This window comes from Ranitomeya imitator, chromosome 2 (genome assembly GCF_032444005.1).
Source record: "Ranitomeya imitator isolate aRanImi1 chromosome 2, aRanImi1.pri, whole genome shotgun sequence".
NCBI classification, from domain to species: Eukaryota; Metazoa; Chordata; class Amphibia; order Anura; family Dendrobatidae; genus Ranitomeya; species Ranitomeya imitator.
The window spans coordinates 232,055,306-232,068,682 of record NC_091283.1 but is presented as its reverse complement, the minus strand read 5'-3'; the positions used below and the strand labels follow the sequence as shown (position 1 = coordinate 232,068,682).

The following is a 13,377-nucleotide window of genomic DNA, read 5'->3' as shown; positions in this document are numbered from 1 at the left end:
GCCTTGGACACATATTTCGATGGATTTCATTTCTGATCTTCCCGTTTCTCAAAAGATGTCAGTCATTTGGGTGGTCTGTGATCGCTTTTCTAAAATGGTCCATCTGGTGCCCTTGTCTAAATTGCCTTCCTCCTCTGATTTGGTGCCTTTGTTCTTCCAGCATGTGGTTCGTTTGCATGGCATTCCAGAGAATATTGTTTCTGACAGAGGTTCCCAGTTTGTTTCAAGGTTTTGGCGAGCCTTTTGTGGTAGGATGGGCATTGACCTATCTTTTTCCTCGGCTTTCCATCCTCAGACTAATGGCCAGACCGAACGAACCAATCAGACCTTGGAAACATATCTGAGATGTTTTGTTTCTGCAGACCAGGATGATTGGGTGTCCTTTTTGCCGTTGGCTGAGTTCGCCCTTAATAATCGGGCCAGCTCGGCTACTTTGGTCTCTCCATTTTTCTGCAATTCTGGGTTCCATCCTCGTTTCTCCTCAGGACAGGTTGAGTCTTCGGACTGTCCTGGTGTGGATTCTGTGGTGGACAGGTTGCAGCAGATCTGGACTCAGGTAGTGGACAATTTGACCTTGTCCCAGGAGAAGGCTCAACTTTTCGCTAATCGCCGACGCCGTGTGGGTCCCCGACTTCGTGTTGGGGATCTGGTTTGGTTATCTTCTCGTCATATTCCTATGAAGGTTTCTTCTCCTAAATTTAAACCTCGTTTTATTGGTCCGTATAGGATTTCTGAGATTCTCAATCCTGTATCTTTTCGTCTGACCCTCCCAGACTCCTTTTCCATACATAATGTATTCCATAGGTCGTTGTTGCGGAGATACGTGGCACCTATGATTCTATCTGTTGAGCCTCCTGCCCCGGTTTTGGTGGAGGGGGAATTGGAGTATAATGTGGAGAAAATTTTGGATTCTCGTGTTTCTAGACGGAAACTCCAGTATCTGGTTAAATGGAAGGGTTATGCTCAGGAAGATAATTCCTGGGTTTTTGCCTCTGATGTCCATGCTCCAGATCTTGTTCATGCCTTTCATGTGGCTCATCCTGGTCGGCCTGGGGGCTCTGGTGAGGGTTCGGTGACCCCTCCTCAAGGGGGGGGGGTACTGTTGTGAATTCTGTGGCTGAATTCACTCCTGTGGTCACAAGTGGTACTGCAGCTTCTGAGCTTCCTCCCTCAGGTGTTCTGGTGAGCTCGTTGGCTGCTTTGTTATTTAACCCCACCTGATTCTGTCTTCCTTGCTCCTTGTCAATGTTCCAGTGTTGGATCTGAGCTTCTGGATCTTTCCTGTGGCCTGCTGCTCTGCTTAGATAAGTGCTTCTTTGCTTTTGTTGCTATTTTTTCTGTCCAGCTTGTCTATTCGTTTTGCTGGAAGCTCTGAGACGCAAAGGGTGTACCGCCGTGCCGTTAGTTCGGCACGGTGGGTCTTTTTGCCCCCTTTGCGTGGTTTTTTGCTTTAGGGTTTTTTGTAGACTGCAAAGTTCTCTTTGCTATCCTCGCTCTATCTAGAATATCGGGCCTCACTTTGCTGAATCTATTTCATCCCTACGTTTTGTCTTTTCATCTTGCTAACAGTCATTATATGTGGGGGGCTGCCTTTTCCTTTGGGGTATTTCTCTGAGGCAAGTCAGGCTTGTATTTCTATCTTCAGGCTAGTCAGTTCCTCAGGCTGTGCCGAGTTGCATAGGTAGTGTCAGGCGCAATCCACAGCTGCCTTTAGTTGCGTTTAGGATAGGTTCAGGTTTTGCGGTCTACAGAGATTCCACGTCTCAGAGCTCGTTCTATTGTTTTTGGGTTATTGTCAGATCACTGCATGTGCTCTGATTGCTGGCACACTGTTACTAGATTGCTTTCATAACAGTAACCATCACCAAAAAAAAAAAAGTTATGATGCAATATAAACTACTAGTGCCCGAACACCCCACAGGTTCCAGCTGCAGCACCAGGTACAAGGAGTTCTGACTGCCGAGAAACCGCTTTTATTCCACATTGAGAGCAGACGACAGTTCTGCAATTACAACATTTTCCTTATAAAAAAAGCATTAAAAAACCCCCAAACCCTCCTCTCCGAGCACCCCCCAACCTGAGCGCCCCCCCACCATCCCGCGCTCCCCCGTTTTATAAAATGTCTTCTGCACCAAATATAAAAGAACATAAATAAGTTAATGCTCCGATACTTCATGTAGCAACAGCCACCTGCCATGACAGGTGCAGACCCCAAATACTGAGCTCCGTCCATAAATAAGAGTCTTCCCTTCAGGCCATAGTGCAACGCGGGATCACTGCAAGGCCTCGGCTCTGCTACATCCTCCACCGTCAGTGCAGCAGAGCGGCCCTCCGGCAGTGTAAGGCACAGTGTGTGTGACAAGGGCGGCTCATGCCTCCGGCGGCGGTGCGGTGCTGGCGGCCGGCTCCCACAGCTCCTGGGCATAATAGGGCTGGAAGAGTCTCTCGCGGCTGCACAGCTGCATGGCCAGGTAAGTGTGCAGCAGGAGTCCTGGGAACCGAGACGTGAAGTAACAGACAAACTCATCCGGGACGTTGCCCAGCGTCTCCTGCACCTCCGGCGGCAGCTCCCGATAATGGTGCTTCTGCAGAGAGGGAACCAAGCGTCAGAGAACTACAACCCCCATCATGTAAAACAGCATAGGAGTAGTGATACAGCAGCCTCGAGACTACAGACACCGTACACCCCTCTCCTGAAAGACTGTGCTGCTGGAATCTCTGCATGGTCTGTGCCTAATCTGGCGTCTCACCTTATTTCTTAGCGCTCGTAGTAAATCTCTTATGGATCTTCCCTTGTAACTGCGGAACTTCCTGAGATCTGTAACAAGAGCAGCGCGGTAACGCACAGACGGAGACAGGAGTAGCACGGCCACACAACCGAGCGGCCCGAACCCCCAGCCCGGCGGCGTACCTGTCTGCAGCGGCACCGTGATGTGTTCTCTCCAGTCCAACTTCACCACCTCCCGTCCTCCCTTCTCAAGACTCCTCACAACTGCTCCGTCCAAAGCCTCTTTCTCTATCCGGTCACTGACGTCCTGCAGAAAAAGGCACCAGTCAAAAGAGTGCCCAGGAGATTGGCGACAGCCATCGCCGCCAAACAGCGAGCGCAGCAGCAGCCGTCGCCGCCAAACAGCGAGCGCAGCAGCAGCCGTCGCCAAACAGCTGGGTTCGGGGGGTGTTCAGGGATTTTAGCTTAACGGTTACTGACCTGGAAGAACTGAAGCTGTTTCTCCAGGCTCCAGAAGAAGGGGTGTTTGAGGACGGCCGGGGCGGACGGTCGTTTCTGCGGGTCCTTGTCGATCATCCGCTCGATCAGGTGATGTGCAATCAGGTCCTCTGTGGCAGGAGGCAGGAGAGGTCAGAGCAGTGCAGAGCGGTGAGGGTGGAGGTAGCTGGTGCCTCCGCCACACTCCGCGCGCTCACCGTGCTTCTCTAGGCTCAGGCAGTCCAGGCTGGATGCCCCAAGCAGGATATTGGCTTGCCGCTGCAGGGACTTGCCAAATGGGTGTCTCCCCTCTGAGACCACGTAATAGAAGACGCAGCCGGCAGAGAAGATGTCCACGGTGTAAGTCTGCAAGAGAAGGCAGTGAGTGGCGCCCCCTGCTGCACCACGCCCTCCCCGCTGCCCCATCCATCACCTCCTGCTGCCCATCCCCTCCCCACTGCACCGCACGCACACGGTATCACAATGGTGGATCTTACAGGGTTCTCTTTAAAGTCTTCACTTAACATTTCCGGGGCGATCCATCCTTCTGTGCCGGGGACCCCGGAGCGCCGGCTGAAGCTGTGCCTGCCCACCGCCAGCTTCTTACACAGCCCGAAGTCCGAGATCATGGCCTTCACCCTCCCGAGAGCGCTCGGCATCGAGATCAGGATGTTGTGAGGCTTCAGGTCTCTGTGAACTGAGAAGACACGACACTGCTACCTAATGCCATCCCATAATCCGGGCCCATTCTTTAGGATGAGAGTGGGGTTCTCTACAGTAAGAGCAGTCACGGCCTGAGGGAGAGGAGTTCTGTACAGTAAGAGCAGTCACAGCGTGAGGGAGAGGAGTTCTGTACAGTAAGAGCAGTCACAGCGTGAAGGAGAGGAGTTCTGTACAGTAAGAGCAGTCACGGCGTGAGGGAGAGGAGTTCTGTACAGTAAGAGCAGTCACAGCGTGAGGGAGAGGAGTTCTGTACAGTAAGAGCAGTCACGGCCTGAGGGAGAGGAGTTCTGTACAGTAAGAGCAGTCACGGCGGGAGGGAGAGGAGTTCTGTACAGTAAGAGCAGTCACGGCGGGAGGGAGAGTTCTGTACAGTAAGCAGTCACGGCGGGAGGGAGAGGAGCTCTGTACAATAAGAGCAGTCACAGCGTGAGGGAGAGGAGTTCTATACAGTAAGAGCAGTCACGGCGGGAGGGAGAGGAGTTCTGTACAGTAAGAGAAGTCACGGCAGAAGGGAGAGGAGTTCTGTACAGTAAGAGCAGTCACGGCGGGAAGGAGGAGTTCTTTACAGTAAGAGCAGTCACGGCATGAGGGAGAGGAGTTCTGTACAGTAAGAGCAGTCACAGCGGGAGGGAGAGGAGTTCTGTACAGTAAGCAGTCACGGCGGGAGGGAGAGGAGTTCTGTATAGTAAGAGCAGTCACGGAGTGAGGGATAGGAGTTCTGTACAGTAAGAGCAGTCACGGCGGGAGGGAGAGGAGTTCTGTACAGTAAGAGCAGTCACAGCGGGAGGGAGAGGAGTTCTGTACAGTAAGAGCAGTCACAGCGGGAGGGAGAGGAGTTCTGTACAGTAAGAGCAGTCACAGCGGGAGGGAGAGGAGTTCTTTACAGTAAGCAGTCACGGCGGGAGGGAGAGGAGTTCTGTACAGTAAGAGCAGTCACAGCGGGAGGGAGAGGAGTTCTGTACAGTAAGAGCAGTCACGGCGGGAGGGAGAGGAGTTCTGTACAGTAAGAGCAGTCACGGCATGAGGGAGAGGAGTTCTGTACAATAAGAGCAGTCACGGCGGGAGGGAGAGGAGTTCTCTGCAGTAAGAGCAGTCATGGTGGGAGGGAGAGGAGTTCTGTACAGTAAGAGCAGTCAGTGGGAGAGGAGTTCTCTACAGTAAGAGCAGTCACAGCGGGAGGCAGTAAGTGAGGTCTGACACAGGCTCCTGACCAGACGTCCTATGAGAGGCCCTCTCAGTGCGGCCCCTCACCACAATGCTACCTCTTACCAATGCTGAGAGAGTGCAGGTACGCCAGCCCCGACATGGTCTGCTCCAGGAGGCCGATGGGCTCCAGGCCGTGACGGTCAAAGTCCTTCTCCTCCACATACTGACAGACGAGAACAGCAGAGTGAGACACCCGGGACCCTGCCGTCCGCGCCCTGACCTCTCAACCCTACTGCTCACCTATGCCCCGGCCCCTCGTCCATGCCCGACCATTCACCCCTACCGTCAGCCTGTGCCCTGACCTCCCACCCCTACAGGCAGCCTGCACCCCCAACCCCTCACTCTCACCCTCCCGTCCATGCCCCGACCCCCCGGCCGCACCTCTTGCAGGGTGGCCATGCACAGCTCGATGGCGATGTACTGGAACTGCCGGTCTCGCTCGGTGCAGAAGTAGCGGATGACGTTGGGATTCTCATCGGATTCTCTCAGCAGCTGAACTTCCCGATCCGCAAAGCTGAAGCATTCGGGCAGAATCCTCTTCACAGCGACGTCTCTGTTATCGAAGCTCCCCCTGCAGAGAGGAAGACGACCAGGTGAAGAGCCGCGCATCACAGAGGCTCATCCTCCACCTGTGACTGCCGCTCACCGGTACACTATGGTGCCCTCCGCGCCGTGGCCCAGGACATCCCTGGGGCTGAAGGAGATCTTCCCCACTGTCACAGTCGCCTCCTCATCTGTGGGGGAAAACTGCGGTCAGCGACTATCAGCGACCATCAGAGCGGGGGAGTAATCCGGCCATTACCTGCATCTTCCTGCTCGGTGGAGATCACACTGCCGACCTCGGACGTGGAGAGATTGGAGAGCAGAGAGAGGTTGGAGGCTCGGGGAGACACGTTGGGTGTGCTGTTAGCAGAGCTCTCCCCCCGCACGTCCTCGCCGTCTGCCGAGACGCCGGCCGGGGGCTGGAAGGAGGCGCGCTGCATCTGTAGAATCTTCTCCTCCAGCTGCTTCTGGAACTGCTGGTGCTGGAGCTGCTGCTGCTGGTGCACGCTCTGGAGACGAGGGCAGCGGGACTTGTGACATGGAGGAGCAAGCTGCCGGGGAGGGACCACAGAACGAGCCGCCGGGGAGGGAGTAAGAGCGGGCCGGCGGCGGCAGGGAGAGGGAAGCGAGCCACCGGCGACAGGGAGAGGAGAAGGGGACCTAGCCACCGGCGGCAGGGAGAGGAGAGGGGGAGCTAGCCACCGGCGGCAGGGAGAGGAGAGGAGGAGCTAGCCACCGGCAGCTGATGACCCCGTAGGGGAACGAGCCGGCTGGAGGTGACCCACAGGATTTACCTTGGGGTAGGTGATGATGAAGGCCAACCATCCCGCCAGGAGGAAGGTGCTGAGGATGATGGTGGCCAGGTCCTTCAGCATGGAGTCCACTGGTGCCTCTGGCTTGGGCAGGAACGGCTGGGAGACATCGGATAAGTCCTTAGTGAAGGCTGGCGGCAGCTCCGTGACCGTCTCATCTGCTGTCCTCACCACCTCCTGCAGGGGGCAACATGTGGGTGTTAACACAGCAGCGCCACCTTCAGGCCGCACACACAGGGATACGCACCTCTGGGAACCGCGTCTGTTCCGCTCCGCCCTCGATGACGTTTTTCTCGCCCCGCGGCAAGGTGGGGGGGAAGGTGTCCAGGATCGTGGTTGGCGCAGACTGTGGGATCTCATGGTGACCTACGGAAAGATCCGCACATCATGGATCCAGGGGAGGTCGGGGGCACTGTGGGGGGCTCCGAAGTGGAAGGGGCCTGTACCTATCAGCAGCCATTGAGTCCTCCAGTAGTCCAGCTGCTCCTTCCCCTTTAAGCCGGCCGGGATCTTCAGATCTGTGCTGGGTGTGAACTCGCACTCCCCGCTCTGCTCGATCGTCACCCCGTCCGTCCTGGGGCCATCCAGCAGCGGCATCGCCTTCCCCCGCGGCTGCAAGCAGAACATAGGCTGTGAGTATGGCGGAGGAGAGCGTCAGCAGTGTGGATGCATTGGAAACCATCAGCATGCAGCAGTCACTGACCAGTGCATGTCATGGCCGCCCCTGACACAGACTCACCATGACCGCAACGCCCTCGTGCACCAGAGAGGAGGAAGCGTAGAGGCTGGTCGAGTATTTCCCCACATACAGTGTCGGCCTGGAGACAAGAACATCAGTGAACCTCCGAGGGCCGCGGCGGAGCGGGGCAGACGGGCCGCGGCGGAGCGGGGCAGACGGGCCGCGGCGGAGCGGGGCAGACGGGCCGCGGCGGAGCGGGGCAGACGGGCCGCGGCGGAGCGGGGCAGACGGGCCGCGGCGGAGCGGGGCAGACGGGCCGCGGCGGAGCGGGGCAGACGGGCCGCGGCGGAGCGGGGCAGACGGGCCGCGGCGGAGCGGGGCAGACGGGCCGCGGCGGAGCGGGGCAGACGGGCCGCGGCGGAGCGGGGCAGACGGGCCGCGGCGGAGCGGGGCAGACGGGCCGCGGCGGAGCGGGGCAGACGGGCCGCGGCGGAGCGGGGCAGACGAGTCAGTGCACAGCACAGGCCTGACAGGTGGAGACAGCGGACCCGAGTGAACGCCCCTGAGGACCCCTAACGGCGCCATCACACACTCACGTCAGCTTGCTCTTGGTCGGCGTCTCTTTGGGGAAGGGATACTTCCACTTGGTGATGCGGCCGACCTCCCCGGACATGAAGGTGAGGTAGCGCAGCGTCTCCACCCCCACGTTCGTGTGCAGCACCTTCCTCAGGCTGTCTCTCTGCCACATATACAGCGCCACCACCGGACAGCCGTAGTTCTGGATCCACAGGACGTCCCCGGAGTCACCGTCCACCGTCACCACCAGACCGTCCCCATTGGACACGAAGTGTGACATTTCTGGGAGGACAGGGGGATAAGAAGGCAGGACTACAACCCCCAGCCTCCCTCTCCCAACCACTCACTGTAGTCCGTGCCCTCGTCCGGCAGGGTGGCCGCATAGTCGTAGTAGGTGGCGTTCCAGCGCAGCTCCTTGTTCTTGGTGTCGTACATGGTGATCGTGTATTCTGCAAGACAAGAGGCGTCGTCATGTGACCGTTCCCAGACCGGGGGGGGGGGGGTGGGGGGGGGGTCGAGACCACCTGGGAGACCACCCGGGAGGAGACGCACCGGTCCGGCCCAGGTACAGCAGAGACGAGGAGGGGCACAGGCTCTCTGCAAAGGACGAGGTCAACGTCTGCTGCTTCTCCCCCGTCACCAGGTCCACGACGAGCCAGACGTCCTGCTTCTTCCCTGCAGAGAGCGAGCGCAGGGGTCAGGAGCGACAGACCCCCAACCTGACAGACTCCAAGCGCGAGGCCCCACCCCCCGTCACCAGGTTTACGACAAGCCCCCACGAGATAGATCCCCGGCCCCCCAGGCTCAGCGGCCACTGGCAATACAGCACCGACAAACCCCACAGGAACCCGCGCACATCTCCGACTCACCCATATACAAGATGCCGTCGGAGCTGCGACACGGCGACGCTGCCACCAACTCCGGGATGGTGAACGGGAGCTTCTGTAACACAGGAGGGCGGATCAGAGAGGCCACAGCTGCAGTGTCGTCACAATGTGCCCACAGAACACACAGGGACGAGCTCCGTGACAGCAGCGCCCCCTGTGGCCACAGGACCAGTGACAAATCATTCCCCTGAGCATGAAAGGGTTACCAGCTCATTTACATGCAGGCTTCTCCCCCTGTGCCGAGTCTTACCGTCAGCCCCTCGCCGTGCGTACTGCCCAGTGTGTACAGGCTGCCGTCATTGGGATCAGGCAGGAAGGCTGGCCTGCGGAGAGAAGAGGGGAGACGCTGGAAATGAGGACCCCTGGAATACAGGTCATTAGCACTACACTGTATCATATGGGCACCTCAGGGGCCGGACTCTGCTCCTTCACCGACAACGCAACGCAGCGCCGCAGGGGCTGGACTCCGCTCCCTCACCAGCAATGCAGCGCCGCAGGGGATGGACTGCTCCCTCAACGACAATGCAGAGCCTGGACCCCGCAGCGCTACGGGGGACAGACTCTGCTCCCTCACTGACAACGCAGCACCTGGACTCTGCTCCCCCCTCACCGACAATGCAGAGCCTGGACCCCACTCCCTCACCAACAATGCAGCGCCGCAGGGGACGGACTCTGCTCCCTCACCAACAATGCAGCACCTGGACCCCGCTCCCTCACCGACAACGCAGAGCTTGGACCCCGCTCCCTCACCGACAATGCAAAGCTTGGACCCCGCTCCCTCACCGACAATGCAAAGCTTGGATCCCGCTCCCTCACCGACAACGCAGAGCTTGGACCCCGCTGCCTCACCAACAATGCAGCGCCGTAGGGGACGGACTCAGCTCCCTCACTGACAACGCAGCGCCGCAGGGGACGGACTCTGCTCCCTCACTGACAACGCAGCACCTGGACCCCGCTCCCTCACCGACAACGCAGAGCTTGGACCCCGCTCCCTCACCAACAATGCAGCGCCGTAGGGGACAGACTCTGCTCCCTCACTGACAACGCAGCACCTGGACCCCGCTCCCCCTCACCGACAATACAGTGCCGCAGGGGACGGACTCCGCTCCCTCACTGAAAACGCAGCGTCGCAGGGGACAGACTCCGCTCCCTCACTGACAACGCAGCGTCGCAGGGGACAGACTCCGCTCCCTCACTGACAACGCAGCACCTGGACCCCGCTCCCCCTCACCGACAATGCAGTGCCGCAGGGGACAGCCTCCGCTCCCTCACTGACAACGCAGCACCTGGACCACGCTCCCCCCTCACCGACAACGCAGGGGACGGACTCTGCTCCCTCACTGACAACGCAGCACCGCAGGGGACGGACTCTGCTCCCTCACTGACAACGCAGCACCGCAGGGGACGGACTCTGCTCCCTCACTGACAACGCAGCACCGCAGGGGACGGACTCTGCTCCCTCACTGACAACGCAGCACCGCAGGGGACGGACTCTGCTCCCTCACTGACAACGCAGCACCGCAGGGGACGGACTCTGCTCCCTCACTGACAACGCAGCACCGCAGGGGACGGACTCTGCTCCCTCACTGACAACGCAGCACCGCAGGGGACGGACTCTGCTCCCTCACTGACAACGCAGCACCGCAGGGGACGGACTCTGCTCCCTCACTGACAACGCAGCACCGCAGGGGACGGACTCTGCTCCCTCACTGACAACGCAGCACCGCAGGGGACGGACTCTGCTCCCTCACTGACAACGCAGCACCGCAGGGGACGGACTCTGCTCCCTCACTGACAACGCAGCACCGCAGGGGACGGACTCCGTTCCCTCACTGACAACGCAGCACTTGGACCCCGCTCCCTCACTGACAAAGCAGTGCCGCAGGGGACAGACTCCGCTCCCTCACTGACAATGCAGCACCTGGACCCCGCTCTCCCTCACTGACAACACAGCGCCGCAGGGGACAGACTCCGCTCCCTCACTGACAACGCAGCACCTGGACCCCGCTCCCTCATTGACAACGCAGTGCCGCAGGGGACAGACTCAGCTCCCTCATTGACAACACAGCACCTGGACCACGCTCACCCCTCACCGACAATGCAGCGCCGCAGGGGACGGACTCCACTCCCTCACTAACAACGCAGCACATGGACGCTGCTCCCCCTCACCGAGAACACAGCGCGGCAGGGGACAGACTCCGCTCCCTCACTGACAACGCAGCACCTGGACCCCGCTCCCCCTCACCGACAATGCAGTGCCGCAGGGGACAGCCTCCGCTCCCTCACTGACAACGCAGCACCTGGACCACGCTCCCCCCTCACCGACAATGCAGCGCCGCAGGGGACAGCCTCCGCTCCCTCACTGACAACGCAGCACCTGGACCACGCTCCCCCCTCACCGACAATGCAGCGCCGCAGGGGACGACTCCACTCCCTCACTAACAACGCAGCACTTGGATGCTGCTCCCCCTCACCGAGAACACAGCGCCGCAGGGGATGGACTCCGCTCCCTCACTAACAACGCAGTACCTGGACAACGCTCCCCCCTCACCGACAACGCAGGGGACGGACTCTGCTCCCTCACCGACAACGCAGCACCGCAGGGGATGGACTCTGCTCCCTCACTGACAACGCAGCACCGCAGGGGACGGACTCTGCTCCCTCACTGACAACGCAGCACCGCAGGGGACGGACTCTGCTCCCTCACTGACAACGCAGCACCGCAGGGGACGGACTCTGCTCCCTCACTGACAACGCAGCACCGCAGGGGACGGACTCTGCTCCCTCACTGACAACGCAGCACCGCAGGGGACGGACTCCGTTCCCTCACTGACAACGCAGCACTTGGACCCCGCTCCCTCACTGACAAAGCAGTGCCGCAGGGGACAGACTCCGCTCCCTCACTGACAATGCAGCACCTGGACCCCGCTCTCCCTCACTGACAACACAGCGCCGCAGGGGACAGACTCCGCTCCCTCACTGACAACGCAGCACCTGGACCCCGCTCCCTCACTGACAACGCAGCACCTGGACCCCGCTCCCTCACTGACAACGCAGTGCCGCAGGGGACAGACTCCGCTCCCTCACTGACAACGCAGCACCTGGACCCCGCTCCCTCATTGACAACGCAGTGCCGCAGGGGACAGACTCAGCTCCCTCATTGACAACACAGCACCTGGACCACGCTCACCCCTCACCGACAATGCAGCGCCGCAGGGGACGGACTCCACTCCCTCACTAACAACGCAGCACATGGACGCTGCTCCCCCTCACCGAGAACACAGCGCGGCAGGGGACGGACTCCGCTCCCTCACTGACAATGCAGCACTTGGACCCCGCTCCCTCACTGACAAGACAGCGCGCAGGGGGCGGACTCCGCCCCCACACCGACGGCGCAGCACTTACTCTTCCACGTGGGACGGGACCTGAAGCACAGGATCTGCAGAGAGAACAGCACACGTCAGAGCTGCCGATTAACCCCTCACACCCTGGGATCCGCGGGGGATGTGCGGCCGCAATCACCTTCTTTTAGCGTCCATGTGATGGCGCCGGTCCTCTTACTGACAGCGTGGAGACTTCCGTCCAGGGTGGAGACGAAGAGCAGGGACTCCGGCAGCGACACGCCGCTCCCTCCACCGCCGCCCTAAGGAAGAGACCGGAAACCACCGATCACAAGGGATCACCCCATCTCCAGGGTGCAAGCTCCGATACCGGGGGAAGGGTGTCGGGGGGTTGTCAGAGCTTAAGGTGTAGGGGAGCTCAGGGTGGGGGGTGTCAGGGGCTTGGAGTGTCGGGGTGTCAAGAGCTTGAAGTGGGGGGGGTCGGGGCTCTCGGACCTCGGGGGGGTCGGGGCTCTCGGACCTCGGGGGGGTCGGGGCTCTCGGACCTCGGGGGGTTCGGGGCTCTCGGACCTCGGGGGGGTCGGGGCTCTCGGACCTCGGGGGGGTCGGGGCTCTCGGACCTCGGGGGGGTCGGGGCTCTCGGACCTCGGGGGGGTCGGGGCTCTCGGACCTCGGGGGGGGTCGGGGCTCTCGGACCTCGGGGGGGGTCGGGGCTCTCGGACCTCGGGGGGGTCGGGGCTCTCGGACCTCGGGGGGGTCGGGGCTCTCGGACCTCGGGGGGGGTCGGGGCTCTCGGACCTCGGGGGGGTCGGGGCTCTCGGACCTCGGGGGGGGTCGGGGCTCTCGGACCTCGGGGGGGGTCGGGGCTCTCGGACCTCGGGGGGGGTCGGGGCTCTCGGACCTCGGGGGGGTCGGGGCTCTCGGACCTCGGGGGGGTCGGGGCTCTCGGACCTCGGGGGGGTCGGGGCTCTCTGGGGGTCGGGGTCCTCGGGGCAGCAGCTGTTACCCTCCGCACTCACCATCTGGCACAGCAGCAGCACCAGGCTCAGGAGTCCGCGTCGTGTCCCGCCCATGGCCGCTGCTGTCCCGGTGTATGGCTCCGGTCTGGGCCTCGGTCTCCTCCTCAGCTCCGGTCTCCGCGCGGCTCCATCACCGACAAATGTGCCCGCAGCCGCTTCCTGTAGGCGGAGCCTATCGCCACGCCCACTGATCTGACGTCACCGCCTGGAGAGAATCAACAACCCGTGAGTGAAGAGACGGGGGACAATCAGAATTATCCCTGCTCTCCTGTGATAGGCGGATGCTAGATGACAGCGGCGAGATGATTGGCTGCAATAATCAACAAGGGCGGATCACCCGCAGCATTGCATCCGAGGTCGCAGACACGCGGGGAGGGAACGCGGCT

At 60.6% G+C, this 13,377-nt stretch overlaps 1 protein-coding gene across 1 annotated transcript; it reads right to left on the bottom strand.

The window, feature by feature from the left end:
• Nucleotides 1-1,957: 1,957 nt before the first annotated feature.
• On the bottom strand, nucleotides 1,958-13,168 carry ERN1 (endoplasmic reticulum to nucleus signaling 1). Its single transcript, XM_069748720.1, has 22 exons — nucleotides 12,992-13,168; nucleotides 12,154-12,274; nucleotides 12,037-12,070; nucleotides 8,882-8,954; nucleotides 8,614-8,686; nucleotides 8,297-8,419; nucleotides 8,092-8,193; nucleotides 7,765-8,026; nucleotides 7,229-7,307; nucleotides 6,936-7,101; nucleotides 6,737-6,855; nucleotides 6,472-6,666; nucleotides 5,937-6,186; nucleotides 5,781-5,868; nucleotides 5,516-5,705; nucleotides 5,198-5,297; nucleotides 3,703-3,902; nucleotides 3,424-3,571; nucleotides 3,209-3,336; nucleotides 2,912-3,035; nucleotides 2,751-2,818; nucleotides 1,958-2,585 (listed from the first exon to the last, which is right to left on the bottom strand). The coding sequence occupies exons 1-22, from the start codon at nucleotides 13,043-13,045 to the stop codon at nucleotides 2,370-2,372; spliced, it is 2,913 nt and encodes a 970-aa protein (XP_069604821.1). The 5' UTR covers nucleotides 13,046-13,168; the 3' UTR covers nucleotides 1,958-2,369.
• Nucleotides 13,169-13,377: the final 209 nt, after the last annotated feature.